The 14,566-nt window shown below is 34.9% G+C and overlaps 1 protein-coding gene across 8 annotated transcripts in view; it reads left to right on the forward strand.

The window, feature by feature from the left end:
- Window positions 1-14,566, forward strand: part of ICE2 (interactor of little elongation complex ELL subunit 2) — a 68,512-nt gene that overhangs the window by 25,044 nt on the left and 28,902 nt on the right. For all 8 annotated transcript variants that reach the window (XM_058427248.1, XM_058427249.1, XM_032175271.2 and 5 more), the window contains 5 exons: window positions 6,143-6,280; window positions 7,510-7,626; window positions 7,790-7,949; window positions 9,170-9,351; window positions 13,134-14,127. In XM_058427248.1, coding sequence (XP_058283231.1) covers window positions 6,143-6,280; window positions 7,510-7,626; window positions 7,790-7,949; window positions 9,170-9,351; window positions 13,134-14,127 — 1,591 coding nt within the window. The remainder of the gene's footprint in view (window positions 1-6,142; window positions 6,281-7,509; window positions 7,627-7,789; window positions 7,950-9,169; window positions 9,352-13,133; window positions 14,128-14,566) is intronic.

The raw sequence follows: 14,566 nt of genomic DNA on the forward strand, positions 1-14,566 counted from the left end.
CCAAAGTGGCTATACCAGGTTATATCAATTTACATTCTAACCAGCAGTGTTTAAGAGTTCTGTTGCTCCACATCTCAGATATATATATCTCTCTATATAAATATATAGAGAGATATATATATAGATATATGGGGGGGGCAAGAGAGAGCACATGTTTTCATATGCTTCCTGCTCACTTTTTCTTGCAGAATGACTGTTCATTTTTTCTAATTGATATGTAAGATTTCTTTGTATATTCCAAATACATAAACTTTATGGGCTATGTATGTTGCAGTTTTTCTTCTTTTTCTGTTTTGAATTTTATCTTTTTATATTGACAAGTTAAAATTGTATTTATTTTGTACTATATGTTTTTAAAATATGTATACATTGTGGAAAGGCCAAACCGGACTAATTGACATATGCATTACCTCACAAACCTATTTTTTTGTTGTGAGAACACTTAAAATCTACTCTTAGCAGTTTTCAAGAACACAATACACTGTAATTAACTATCATCACCATGTTTTACAATTGATCTCTTGAACTTTTTCCTCCTGACTGAAATTTTGTGTCCTCTAACTAACATTTTCCTCACCACCCCAGCTATTAATGCTCACTGCTTAGATGGATTCATTCACTGTGGTTTGCACAGTTGTAGTATTCTGATTGCATCATTTATTCATTGGAATACTTTTTAAAAGATATGCTTTCCCTTACTTACTATTTGGTTTCCCAGTTCATGTAGCTTACCATGTAGCAGAATAAATACTAGATTCTTTCGTTTTAAATACCACTTTTAAAAAAATTAGTTCCTCTTATTCTCCAATGTTGGTGTGTTTTCTTTTTTTAAAATGTTATTATTAATTCACGGAGTTAAATATATATGTGTTTCTGTCCACTACGATTATTATCCTTTGTAAGCCTCAAATAGTATTAACTCACTGAGAGGCTCTTCCTACTGGCTTTTCAGTCAGTCTGGTAGTCTTTGAGGCTTATTTTGTTCATTTCCTGCCCTGGCCCTGGAGTCAGCCATTTTCTAGAGCCCTTGTTTCTTTTAGTGTGAAATGATATTTCAAGACTACAATCTGGGAACTACGGATGCTCCTGGGTTGATCATTGTTTTGAGAATAATTCAGTGGATAGAACTAGGAAATAGATATTTAAAGGAAAATACCTCATATGTCTCATTTGCTTTATCCCACATTACACTCGCAACAGCCTCAAAATAACAATATTAATACTAGTGATCAATACGATTACTGAAAACAATTGAAAGTATTTTTCTTATGCTTTTCTCATTCTCCCCCACACTTTTTAAAAGATTGTACTGTGTTTTTATTGTTAGAGCATCATATAGCCATTAAATACTAAAGCCTCCCTTTTAAATCCACATTTAATTTTTAAAACAATTTTATTAAGGTATAATTTATATATGGAAATTAGTCATTTTAAGAGCATTTCTTTTGTGAAATGTCTGTTGAAGTATTCTGCTTATTTTTTATTTGCTTTTATTTTTATTAAGCCATAAAGTTTCTTTATATAGTCTGAATACAACTACATTATATATAGTTTTCTTCCAGTTTATGATGTATTTTTAAATTTTTTAAATAGTGTTTCAAAGAACAGAATTTTAATGGTCTAATCTATCAAAAATTTTTGTGGTTAGTGATTTCATATGTTCTAGCACAGAAATACTTGCCTATCCCAAGTGATTCTCAGACTGGGGTCAGTTTTACTCCTTCCTGACCCGCCTCCCCACCCCACCCGTCCCTAGGACTTTAACGGTGAGACATTTTTGGTTGTTACAACTGGTGGAATGCTACTAGTATCTACTGTGTAGAGGCCAAGGATGCTGCTAAACATACTAAATGCATGTGAGTGACGTCCCCCACAACAAGGAATTATCCAGCTGGAAGTGTCAGGGGTGCTTGCATTGAGAAACCCTAATCTAAAGGGCTTATAGTTTTAACTTATCACATGAAAATAAATCTATGTTGATTTCAAGTTAATTTTTGTGTAAGATACAAGGTAAGGATCAAAGTTCATTTTTTTCCGTATGAATATCTAGTTGTTCTAGCATAGTCATTTTCAACTGAGAGTGACTTTGCCTCCTAATGGAAATTTAGCAATGTCTAGAGCTCGATAGCGGTGCTGATGGCATCTAGTGGGTAGAGCCAGAGGTGCTACTAAATATCCTACAGTGTACTGGACAGCCTAACACTACAAAGAATTATGTGGTCCAAAATGTCAGTAATGCCAAATGTTGAGAAACTCTGCTTTAGCAGAGTTTGGTTGAGAGGGGTATTTTTTTCCCTTACTGAATTACCTCGTCACCGTCATGTGGATCAATTTTTTTTTGGAGACGGAGTCTCCCTCTGTCGCATAGGCTGCAGTACAATGGCGTGATCTCTGCTCACTGCAACCTCTCCCTCGCAGGTTCCAGCGACTCTCCTGCCTCGGCCTCCCGAGTAGCTGAGATTACAGGTGCCTGCCACCACACCCAGCTAATTTTTTTGTATTTTTAGTGGAGATGGAGTTCACCATGTTGGCCAGGCTGGCCTCGAACTCCTGACTTCAGGTGATCCACTTGCCTCCTTGGCCTCTCAAAGTGCTGGGATTACAGGTATGAGCCACCGCACCCAGCCTGGATCAATTTTTTGACTATTTTGTTCCATTAATCTGTATGTCTGTCTTGATGCCAAAACCATATGTTTTGATAACTGTAGTTTTATAGTCCTGAGATCATGGTTCTTTACATTCTTAGTAAATTTTGGAATCAGCTTGTCCATTTCTACAAAAATCTAGGTGGGATTAAAACACTGTTCAGCTAGATTGCTTTCCTTTCTTTTAAAAATAAAATCTGATAATCTCTTTTAATTAGAAAGTTTAGTGATTTACATCCGTTGTGATGAAAGTATATATTGATTTGTTTGTGCTTCTTTTACTTTTTCTGTGCTTTTTTTTTTTTTTTAAACTCCTCTTGAGGAGATTGACATTTTTCCTAGTTTCCCTTTCTCTGTTGTTTTGGAATTTACATGTCTACTTTCTGTTCTCTTAGTGGTTACTCTTGAATTTTTATAGTCAATACTTCCATTATTCAATGTCAGCTAGCCTCCCAAATAATACATAAATCATAGAGCATTTTGACTCTCATTACATCCCTTCTGACTTGTATGCTATTTTTGCTGTAATGCTGTTTCTTTTTTAAACCTACCCACATTATTATTTTATATGGACTATGTTTGTTTTAATTTATCTACAGGTTTGCTAGATTTTGGCCCACCGTTTCTTCTCAAACCTACCTTCTGAGATTCTTTCATTCTTCTTGAAATCCTGTGTATTCTATCTAGATGTGCCTTTGATGAGGGTCTCTTAATGGTGAACAATCTCCATTTTTGTTTATTTGGAAATCTTTTATCTCTCTTGTTCTCATTTTAGTAAGATCATTTTATTTCGTACACAATTCAAAGTTGGCAGTTACCTTTTTTCCACAACATTTAAAGATACAATCCTACTTTTTCATGTTATTGTTGAAAAATGCATTGTCTAATTGTCATTTCTTTTAGGGCTTCTGTCTTTTCTTACTGTACTTTAATTTTGGTGTTTTAGAGTTTCATAAAAATATGCTTTTTAATAAAATCCTGCTGGCTGATTGTGTTTATTGTGTCTGTGGATTTATAGCCTTCATCAGTTCTGGAGAATTCTCAACCATTTTCAATGATTGCTTCTCCTTCATTTTCTCGTTTCTCTTCCTAGGATTTCCAAATTTTTCTAAGGCTAGACCTCAGTCTGTCCTCCATTTCTCTCTCTCTCTCTATTAAATTTTGCTAAAGTATACATAACAAAATTTACCGTTTTCACCATTTAAGTGTACAGTTCAATAACGTTAAATACATTTGCATTGTTACACAAGTATCACCACCATCCATCTCCAGAACTTTTCATCTTCCCAAACTGAAACTGAGTACCCATTAAACAGTAGCTCCCTGTTTCCTCTTCCCCTCAGTTCCTGGCAACCACATTCTGTTTCTGTCTGTATGAGTTTCACTATTCTAGGTTCCCCATATGAGAGGAAACATACAGTATCTGCCTTTTTGTGACTGGCTTATTTCACTTAGCATAATGTCTTCAAGATTTGTCCAAGTAGTAGCATGTGTCAAAATTTCTTTCCTTTTTAAGGCTGATTAATATCCCATTGTGTGTTTGTGTGTGTGCACGTGTGTGTATTACATTTAGTATATCTGTTCATCCATTGATGAACACTGGAGTTGCTTCCACCTTTTGGCTGTTATGAATAATGCTGTTATGAACATAAGTGTACATATATCTGTTCAAATCCCTGCTTAAATGTAGAAGTCTTATGTTTGGCTTCCCACCTGATCTTAGAACTGGTTGAAGAATTTGCCCTCAAGCCACCTCACCTTTCATAGGTTTTCTTACTGCTCACTGCTCTAGTTTCTCCTCTATGTGTTGATTTATGGTTTTTGCATATTTTCCTTGCTTTTCACCAAGCCCAGAAATATTTTTCCTTTCCAGCCCAAAATAAAATTTAGGGAGCATTTTTTATAATGATAGATCTGTATTGTATAACTGCATGTGCTTTTGGTGTATTTAATTCTCAAGATATTTTCAGTATTAAACACTAATAGCACTCAGTGGGTAAGAGATGGAGAACAGCCTGAATCTTTTAATCTCCTGTGTTCAGTTAGTTATTTTTCAAAGAAAGATAAATTATTAGTATAAAACATTTTTTTTACTACATAAGCTAAATAATCCTTTAGTTAATTGAATACCTACCAGTTGTAAAATACTTTCGATAATTGTATAATGTATCAGAGTACAGGTGTAAAACTGTCTTAGATTTTCCTTTGACTCTCTTGCTGTAGTTACTGAATTAAGTAAATTCAGTTAAAACACCATAACATCCACCACAGTTTTACCAGAAATGATATGCCAATGAATATCTAACAAGAATAGTCTCTATTTCACATAGTTCTTATTTATCGCCTTCCTTTGCATATTCACATTCTTGTAATAACTACCATAGGAAGGGAATGTTACAAGTGAAAGTTAACTAATAGTACAAATAAGGAGCAAAGATATTTTGCAGATATGAGTTTGCAGTTGACTCAGATTTTTTAAAACTTTTCCATATTAGTCCACATCTGTGTTAGTTACAAATGATACCGTGAATTAAATATAAAGATCTTCCATGAAAAGCATAGATGAAGCGAGAAAATGTGAAAGATAGCAGGCAGTAGGGATTAGGAAAAGGGGGAAGAGGTTCTGAAACTGCAGATGAAAAGATATACTGGAGTAAAGTTATTGATTTGTAAGGTGACACATTTTACAAATATGTGAAGGGAGAGGGGTTGTAGATATATATGATAAAGATAATATATAAAGATGTCAAGAGCTTTTGTGACCTAAAATATTTTCTAAGACATTTCAGATAAGGTTCGTTGACAGAAGAAGAAAAAATATGTATCTTAGAAGATAATGTGTGTGTGTGTTTTAATCAAACAACTCTCCCCACCCCCAACAGCTGTGCATCTCTAAATTGTTTCTATATTATCAGAAGTGGCACATATTATTCTCACAAAAAGCTGTGAATTTTATTTACTTACTGATTACATTTCCTGATAAGTCATTAATATTTTGAAAACAGTTTGGAGGAAAGAAAATACTAAGTACTCCATCATTTGGATTAGTTATAACATTTCTCATTGATTTTTTTAGATTATAGATTAGAATGACCTGTAAGATAACTACTTCATTAATTCATTGTGCTTGGGAATGTTTTTAGAGTATACGACTTAATTTCTAATTATTCATGTAACTGCTTTTATTGCAGAAAAGTGTGTTGAAATTTTCATGTGCCTTTAACAGTTTCTTAACATGGAAAATATGATATTATGTGTCTTCTCTAATTTTAAATTTTAATGACACTGCTAATTTTAGTATTAAACATCAATATTTTAAGTAACTGGGTTAAAATATGAAAATAAAGAATATACAATGTGTGTATTAGTAGCTTGATTAATGAAATCGGGCTCATTTTTGCAATGAATATTTACAGTCACATGTAACTAAAAATTTTCTTTTTGCATTATTAGAGAAATACAATACAAATGAATTTTTCTTAATTTCTATTTCTCAGAAAATTTTAAGAGCTTGCATTGAACAAGTGAAAAAGTATTCGGAATTCTATACTCTCCATGAGGTCACCAGCTTAATGGGATTCTTCCCATTCAGAGTAGAGATGGGACTAAAGTTAGAAAAAACTCTTCTTGCATTGGTAAGGTTTATTATCAGAGGATATAAGCTTTTTTTTGTCTGAAATATTGTGTGTGTGTGTGTTGTGTGTGTGTGTGTGTGTGTGTATATATATATATATATATATATATTTTTTTTTTTGAGACAGAGTCTCTCTCTTGTCGCCTGGCGTGTAATGGCATGATCTCGGCTCACTGCAGCCTCCACCTCCCAGTTTCAAGTGATTCTCCTGCCTTAGCCTCCCGAGTAGCTGGAATTACAGGCGCCCGCCACCAAGCCCGGCTAATTTTTGTATATTTAGTAGAAATGGGGATTTCACCATGTTGGCCAGGCTGGTCTCGAACTCCTGACCTCAGGTGATCCACGTGCCTCAGCTTCCCAAAGTGCTGGGATTACAGGAGTGAGCCACTGCACCTGGCTCATGTATATTTTATATAGACATTATATTTAAATTTTAAGCAATAATTAGATAACTTTTAAAATATGTAATACCAATCTGTTTCCCTTTCTTTTTATTCTATGGATACTAACACTTGATGTTTTTAAAAATGTCACTACTTTGTTCCTTGATTTTCTTTTCTTACCACCCATCTGAATGCCCCTGAATACAGGCAGAAAGCCCCTTTTTTTAATGGGATTTTATTCACATACATATTGGAAATGAGTGTGTGGAGAGGATATTTTGGAGTTTCTACCATCCCGTTATGATTTGTATCTCCTAAAAGGAGAGGATAGACTTTAAAGTGGCAGGAAAAATTCTATGAAACTGGTCTGGTATGATGGCTCACGCCTATAATCCCAGCACTTTGGGAGGCCGAGGCAGGCGGATCACTTGAGGTCAGGAGTTTGAGACCAGCCTGGCCAACATGACGAAACCCCGTTTCTACTAAAAATACAAAAATTAGCTGGACGTGCTGGCACACACCTGTTATCCCAGCTATTCGTGAGGCTGAGGTGAGAGAATTGCTTGAACCCAGGAGGCAGAGGTTGCAGTGATCTGAGGTCATACAACTGCACTCCAGCCTGGGCAACAGAGTGAGACTTAGTCTCAAAAAAAAAAAAAAAAAAAGCACAGGTAGCGGTTGTTAAGCAAAAACATCAATATCTTGGCATAAAGTTTCTAAATCTGATGTTTACATTTAGTAGAATAATAAAGTTCAAGTTAAGAGTTTCATATGATGAAAGATACTTTTCTTAGAAAAAAATACATTGCGATTTTTGCAATAAAATGATTTTTTTTTTCATATTTAGGGCAGTGTAAAATATGTGAAAACAGTATTTCCCTCAATGCCTATAAAGTTGCAGCTCTCAAAAGACGACATAGCTACCATCGAAACGTCGGAACAAACAGCTGAAGCTATGCATTATGTAAGTACCAAGGCAACATTGGATCTTCCTAAATAATCTTTTATATCTCACAAAATATATCTAACCTGATTGTCCTAAAGTCCCCTTTCTGACTTTTTTTGTTCTTTATTGAAGAAATTTTCGATAAGTATAACCAAGTAACAAATTACTTGTTGTTTTTCAGGATATTAGTAAAGATCCAAATGCAGAGAAGCTTGTTTCCAGATATCACCCTCAGATAGCTCTAACTAGTCAATCATTATTTACCTTATTAAATAATCATGGACCAGCGTACAAGGAACAGTGGGAAATTCCAGTGTGTATTCAAGTAATACCTGTTGCAGGTTTGTGATTTGCTATGTCAAATAATGCTCGCAAAAAAGAGAGGTTGGACCGCATGTTCTCACTCATAAATAGGAGTTGAACAATGAGAACACATGGACCCAGAGAGCGAAACAACACACACCGGGGCCTGTCGTGGGGTGGGGGGCAAGGCGAGAGAGAGCATTAGGACAAATACCTAATTCGTGCAGGGCTTAAAACCTAGATGACAGGTTGATAGGTGCAGCAGACCACCATGGCACAGGTATAGCTATGTAACAAACCTGCACATTCTCCACATGTATCCCCAAACTTAAAGTAAAATTTAAAAAAAAGAAAAAAGAGATTGGAACCATTTCATTTCAGCTGTCTAAATATAGGTGGTCAGTTGTCAGATATCCAAGTACTGATTTAAGGAGGATATAAGTTTGACACATGCAGTAAAACTTTTTTATGTATAAAGCTACTATAGGCTCAGCACTACTAAATGGATTAATTAGGTCTATAGCACCTGTAGTTGTGTTTAAGGGTGAGAGTTAGAGACAAAATGATGGCATAGGGTGGCCAAGAGATACATGAAATGTTCAAGTTGTTCTGTCTTTCACTGAAATGAAAGGAACGTTGTACTTTAGTAGACAATCTCAAATGGGTGAGTTTTTATGACTTATTTACTTGTTCGTTACTGGAATTTGGAATAACAGTAAGTCTATACATATAAGCAATAGGGTAGTCTTTGTTTGGACAATAAAATTAATATTTGCATATTAATTTCTGTATATAAGAAATTATGTCCATACTGTTTTGATATTTAATTTTTTAAATCTTTCAGAATTAATATATATCACGGCATAAATATAATAAATGAAAGACTATGTCTGTTGAAACAAAACTACAAATTAGAGTTAAATGTAATATATTCTATGTGGTAAATATTTCATCACTTTTTGCAAGTTCCTATAAGAAACTGAGTAATAATGACAGTAAGAATATAATAGTAAAAACCAGAAAATCCTCTTTAAACATTGCTAGGAAGACATTTTTCTCCTGCCAGTTGGATTTTCTTGCCCTTAGATTTCTAAAGGACTTCAATATCTGCTAGTCTAAGGGTAGCAAATATATGGGACATGTGCTGCCATTCTCCTGTGTCTCTTTGTTTGGTGATCCTTATGTCATACATCCTGTTTTTAAAAAATATATCACGATTAGATACTAATCACCTCTTTTCTTTGGTTTCTGTTTTAAGGTTCAAAACCGGTTAAAGTAATATATATTAATTCACCACTTCCCCAAAAGAAAATGACCATGAGAGAGAGAAATCAAATCTTTCATGAAGTTCCATTAAAATTTATGATGTCCAAAAACACATCTGTTCCAGTCTCTGCAGTCTTTATGGACAAACCTGAAGAGTTTATATCTGAAATGGACGTATGTAATGCTTTTTTTTCCCCTAAGGGGAATGTACTTGTTTATCCTTTTGAAGCATAAAGTTTTATTCCAAATCCCTAAACCTAGTAGTTAAAAATACAGGCTTTAGATTCAAACTTAAACTGAATTTCGAGTCTAGCTAGACTTTAGGCAACTAACTTAACCTCCCTCAGCCTAAGTTTTCTCTTTTCATACATGAAAGGAAGTAGTACCTACTTGACAAGGTTATTATGAGGGTTAAGTTTGATATTTTATGTTAAAGGCTGAGCACAGTTTTTAGTTATGTATGTAGTGAAAACTCCTTGATGGTGGTGGTTAATATGAGGTTTTGTTTAATTGGTCTCATTCATATTCAAGAGTTTTATTTTTTTGACATGGAACCTCGCTCTGTCACCCAGGCTGGAGTGCAGTGGTGCGATCTCTGCTCACTGCAACCTCCGCCTCCTGAGTTCAAGCGATGCTCCTGCCTCAGACTCCCAAGTAGCTGAGATTACAGGTGTGCACCACCATACCCAGCTAATTTTTTGTATTTTTAGTAGAGACGAGATTTCGCCATGTTGGCCTGGCTGGTCCCAAACTCCTGACTTCAGGTGATCCACCTGTCTCAGCCACCCAAAGTGCTGGGATTACAGGCGTGAGCCACTCTACCTGACCCATATCTAAGAGTTTTTAAGTGTGAAAAGGAACAGATGAGCTTAATTTGATTGGTACGGAAAGTATTTGGCCAGATTGTTAATCTTCGGTATACTTAGTAGCTATGTGACCTCGGGCAGATTACATAATATCTCTGTGTCTAGTTTGCTTATCTGTAAAATGGGCATCATGGTATTACCTAACTCATGGGATTGTTTAGGTTTAGATGAATTTGTACATATAAAGCATTTAGAGTAACACTTGGCACTCTGTAAATATTAGCTTTTATTTTTCTGTATTTTAAAATATTTTTTCCATGATTTTTAAATACATTGTTTATAGAGAACTTGATTCATTCATTCCATAAGTTTTTATTGAGCAGATACTATTCTATGCAGGGAGAAAGCAGCAGTGAATAAAAACAAAACCTGTTTTCCCTCAGACCTTAAATAAGCGGCAGAGGGCTCAGATACAGTAAAATAGCAGGTAGTGGTAAATGCTACGGAGAAAAATAAAGTAGGTTAAGGGGAAATAGAGAGATGAGTGGGGAAGGGGTCATTTTATATTCACGATTAAGAAGGCTTTTCTGAGGATAGGAAATGTGAACAGAGACTTGAGTAAAATGAGGAAGCAAACAAAATTTTAAAAGAAAATATAAAAGTGTTTTTCTTGTACTTAAGAGCTCATACAATTTTAAGGATATTGGCCTTTTGGTTATTGGCCTTTTGGTTTTTGTATTTATGTTTGTCTCTTTGCCATTTGCCTTTTAATATTTTTATGATACACATGTCATAAAGCATTTTTAACTTATGTTTTCTTCTTACACATTTTACTTTTAAAAATCTGCCTAAAACTTATATTGAGGTGAAGGTCAGGCAGAAACAAGAAGAAACATGAGGTAGGTTAAGAGGGATGAAAATTGATGGTGGCTTCTTTCAGTAATGGTAGACCAGGTAATTTGGACCCTCCTTTTATTGATGACATCTAAATAAGCTGGACAAATATTAAAATGTCTTTCTTAGAAGCATCAAAAAGCTAACAAAATAGTGAGGAATTATAGGGCTGAGATACTGAAGAAGACAGGATTCCCAGAAGGTAAGCCTATTACTTAGGGTCATTTTTGCCGTGGATTATATTTGCCAGTTCTGAAGAGGCAACTAAGAAAATGAACTGTGCTTTTGGCAGCATCATAGGACTAGGGGGATAAAAGAAAAACTTCAGTTTTCCGCCAAGGGCCTGGACCCCAAAGGGGCTGCACCTCAGGAGTCGGTGAACCAGAAGTAAATGAGCTTTCTCTGAAATTACAACCTGCGTTTTCAGGCCCTGAACTTGGAGTAAAATGCTTTTTCTGGATTGTGCAAGTGTCTCCAAACACCTAGCAAAAGTAAATAAAAATGAGAGGATGATAATGCTTTTTTTGCCTCAAATTATTTTACTTCTTAATGTCTATTAGTCTAATTTATGTTGCTAAGTATTCTGGAATTATTTTGATTTCTGTAGTCCCAACAATTTGGAATGTTTTTAAATTTTCAAGTGCTTGAGTTTATTGTTTGTTTACATTTTTCTTAATGATATCTAATTTTATTTCCTTCTGAACATAGAATAAGACTTTATCAGATTCTGCTTTGGTCTATATTGAGATTTTCTTTGTATATTATAGTTCATTTTTTGAAATGCCCTTTGGATTCTTGGGAAGGGAAAAAGTATATCTTTGTAGTCTGTTTACATATGTATTTTCAATCTTTCATATATATTCTCATTGTTTAATATTATTCATACCTTCTATATTCCTTTTTATTCTTTACATAGAGACAGTATCTCATTGACCTAGTATAATTGTGTTTGTGTCAAATTTTTCTTTTATTTTTCAGTTTGTGTAATAAAAATTTATGACCACTATCTATCTATCATGGACTTTCTCTTTTTTCAAACTAGCATTTCTCCTTTTTCTATATAACGCTTTTTGCTTTGAATTCTGCTTTGTCTAACACTTTCATTGCTATTCTTCCTCTTTTTATCTCTTGATGGCATCTGTAGTTGTTTTGTTTTTAACCTTTTTGTGTAGGAATGCCTCACATAAGCAGCATATAGTTTAATTTTACTTTTTTACTAAATTTGGTAGTCTTCTAGTAGGAATTACCATTCACTAGCTACCATTTACTGAGAGGCTACTTATTATGTGACAGGCACTATGCCAAGAGATTTTCTATATATAATTTCTCACTTAATGTTTAGAACAAATCCAAGAAGATGCCCCTGCTGTACCTGTTTTAGAGATGAGGCCGTTGAGGTTCAGAGAGGTTAAGTAACTTATATGAGTTGATCTTTCTTACTCACTACTGGTGACTGTTAGAACCTTTCTTTTAAATCCTGCACTGTAAGGCTAGTGGATGTACATAACCCGTTACCAAATTTCTATGGTATTTAAAGTGCTCTGTCAGATTGAAGAGAGACCTTCTGGTGCTTGTCTCCTTGTAGAGGGGACAGTGTAGTCCTGAATAAGTTAAAGCTGTGTATAGTTTTTCCATTACCAAAACAGTACATGAAAAACAACATTTATGACTTCATGTCTCAGAATACAATAAACCACCTTCTGTCAGTTTCTGCCCCATCTTTTATTGCTGAGAGTTGTTTTCCCTGAGTAGTTGTGGAAAGAAAGTCACTGGTTGATATTAAGGGTGCACCAGAAGCTGGCGACACTTCTCTGGACGCATTAGAAGCAGTGTCCTCACAGTGGCAGAGGGACTTTCCTCCTGGTCAGCTAAGACCAAGTGTCTCTGCAGGAGTCTATGGAGTAGACATAAATGAAAATCTGCCTCCCGTTTGGCCCTACATTTCTTTGTGGTCTTGTCTGTTTTTTGATTCGTTGAAATTCCTCTTGAGATGTGGTAGTCCGTAAATATTCCATTTCTTGTGCTATTATAACTTGGCAAATTTGCCTGTTATCATGAACATTTCAGTGGGAAAATAAGGTTAATAATAGCTGGTAGTAGTTTGTTGTCATCTTAAACAAGAACCTTTTACAACCATTAGACTTTTCTTTCTACTTTAAAAGAGCAGGAAGTATGTATGACAGGGATAGGGACATTAAGAGATAGGTAGGGTGGCTTGAAATTTTTACTAATACTTTACCAACTTATTTACTTAAGATGTCCTGTGAAGTCAATGAGTGCCGAAAAATTGAGAGTCTTGAAAACTTGTATCTGGATTTTGATGATGATGTCACAGAACTTGAAACTTTTGGAGTAACCACCACCAAAGCATCAAAGTCACCAAGTCCAGCAAGTACTTCCACAGTACCTAACATGACAGATGTTCCTACAGCCTCCAAAGCAGGAACTACAACTGTGGCACCAAGTGCACCAGACATTTCTGCTAATTCTAGAAGTTTATCTCAGATTCTGATGGAACAATTGCAAAAGGAGAAACAGCTGGTCACTGGTATGGATGGTGGCCCTGAGGAGCACAAAAATAAAGATGATCAGGGATTTGAATCATGTGAAAAGGTATCAAATTCTGACAAGCCTTTGATACAAGATAGTGACTTGAAAACATCTGATGCCTTACAGTTAGAAAATTCTCAGGAAATTGAAACTTCTAATAAAAATGATATGACTATAGATATGGTACATGCTGATGGTGAAAGACCTAATGTTCTGGAAAACCTAGACAACTCAAAGGAAAAGACTATTGGATCAGAAGCAGCAAAAACTGAAGATACAGTTCTCTGCAGCAGTGATACGGATGAGGAGTGTTTAATCATTGATACAGAGTGTAAAAATAATAGTGATGGAAAGACAGCTGTTGTGGATTCTAACTTAAGTTCTAGACCAGCTAGTCCAAATTTTTCCTCAGGACAGGCTTCTGTAGGAAACCAGACTAATAATGCCTGTAGTCCTGAAGAGTCATGTGTTTTAAAAAAACCTATCAAACGAGTATATAAAAAATTTGATCCAGTTGGAGAGATTTTAAAAATGCAGGATGAGCTCTTAAAGCCAATTTCCAGAAAAGTACCCGAATTGCCCTTAATGAATTTAGAAAATTCTAAACAGCCTTCTGTTTCTGAGCAATTGTCTGGTCCTTCAGACTCCTGTAGTTGGCCGAAATCTGGATGGCCTTCTGCATTTCAGAAGCCAAAAGGACGTAAGTAAATATTTACAAAGAGCTTACATTGTTTTGCTTGTTCTTTTTCCTTAGGTTTTTCTCTCTTGTTCCTTTACTTTGTTATAACCTGTTTTGTAAGTGTCATATAGTCACTGATATTTCATTTTTTCAATCTATTGATCAGTATTTCAGCTTCCAAAATAATCCTCTCTAGATATGTATACAAAGGCGTATGGGTCTTGCAACTTGTGTTTATCTAACATGTATAGTGACTGCTAAGCTATAGGTAATGTGATTTGTCAAATTGATGAAGGGTAAGTGCATCCAGAATAATCATAAACATTGATTGATTTTAAAATTTATTTATACTTGGTGTTGGACTGCAGTTTTATACTTTTTTTGTGTGTGAAATAAATCTGCTCCTCAGCTCTGCCTAGATTAGGAATAATATTACTTTTTAAACTTTTTATTTTTCTCA

This window comes from Hylobates moloch, unplaced genomic scaffold (genome assembly GCF_009828535.3).
Source record: "Hylobates moloch isolate HMO894 unplaced genomic scaffold, HMol_V3 SCAFFOLD_14, whole genome shotgun sequence".
NCBI lineage: Eukaryota > Metazoa > Chordata > Mammalia > Primates > Hylobatidae > Hylobates > Hylobates moloch.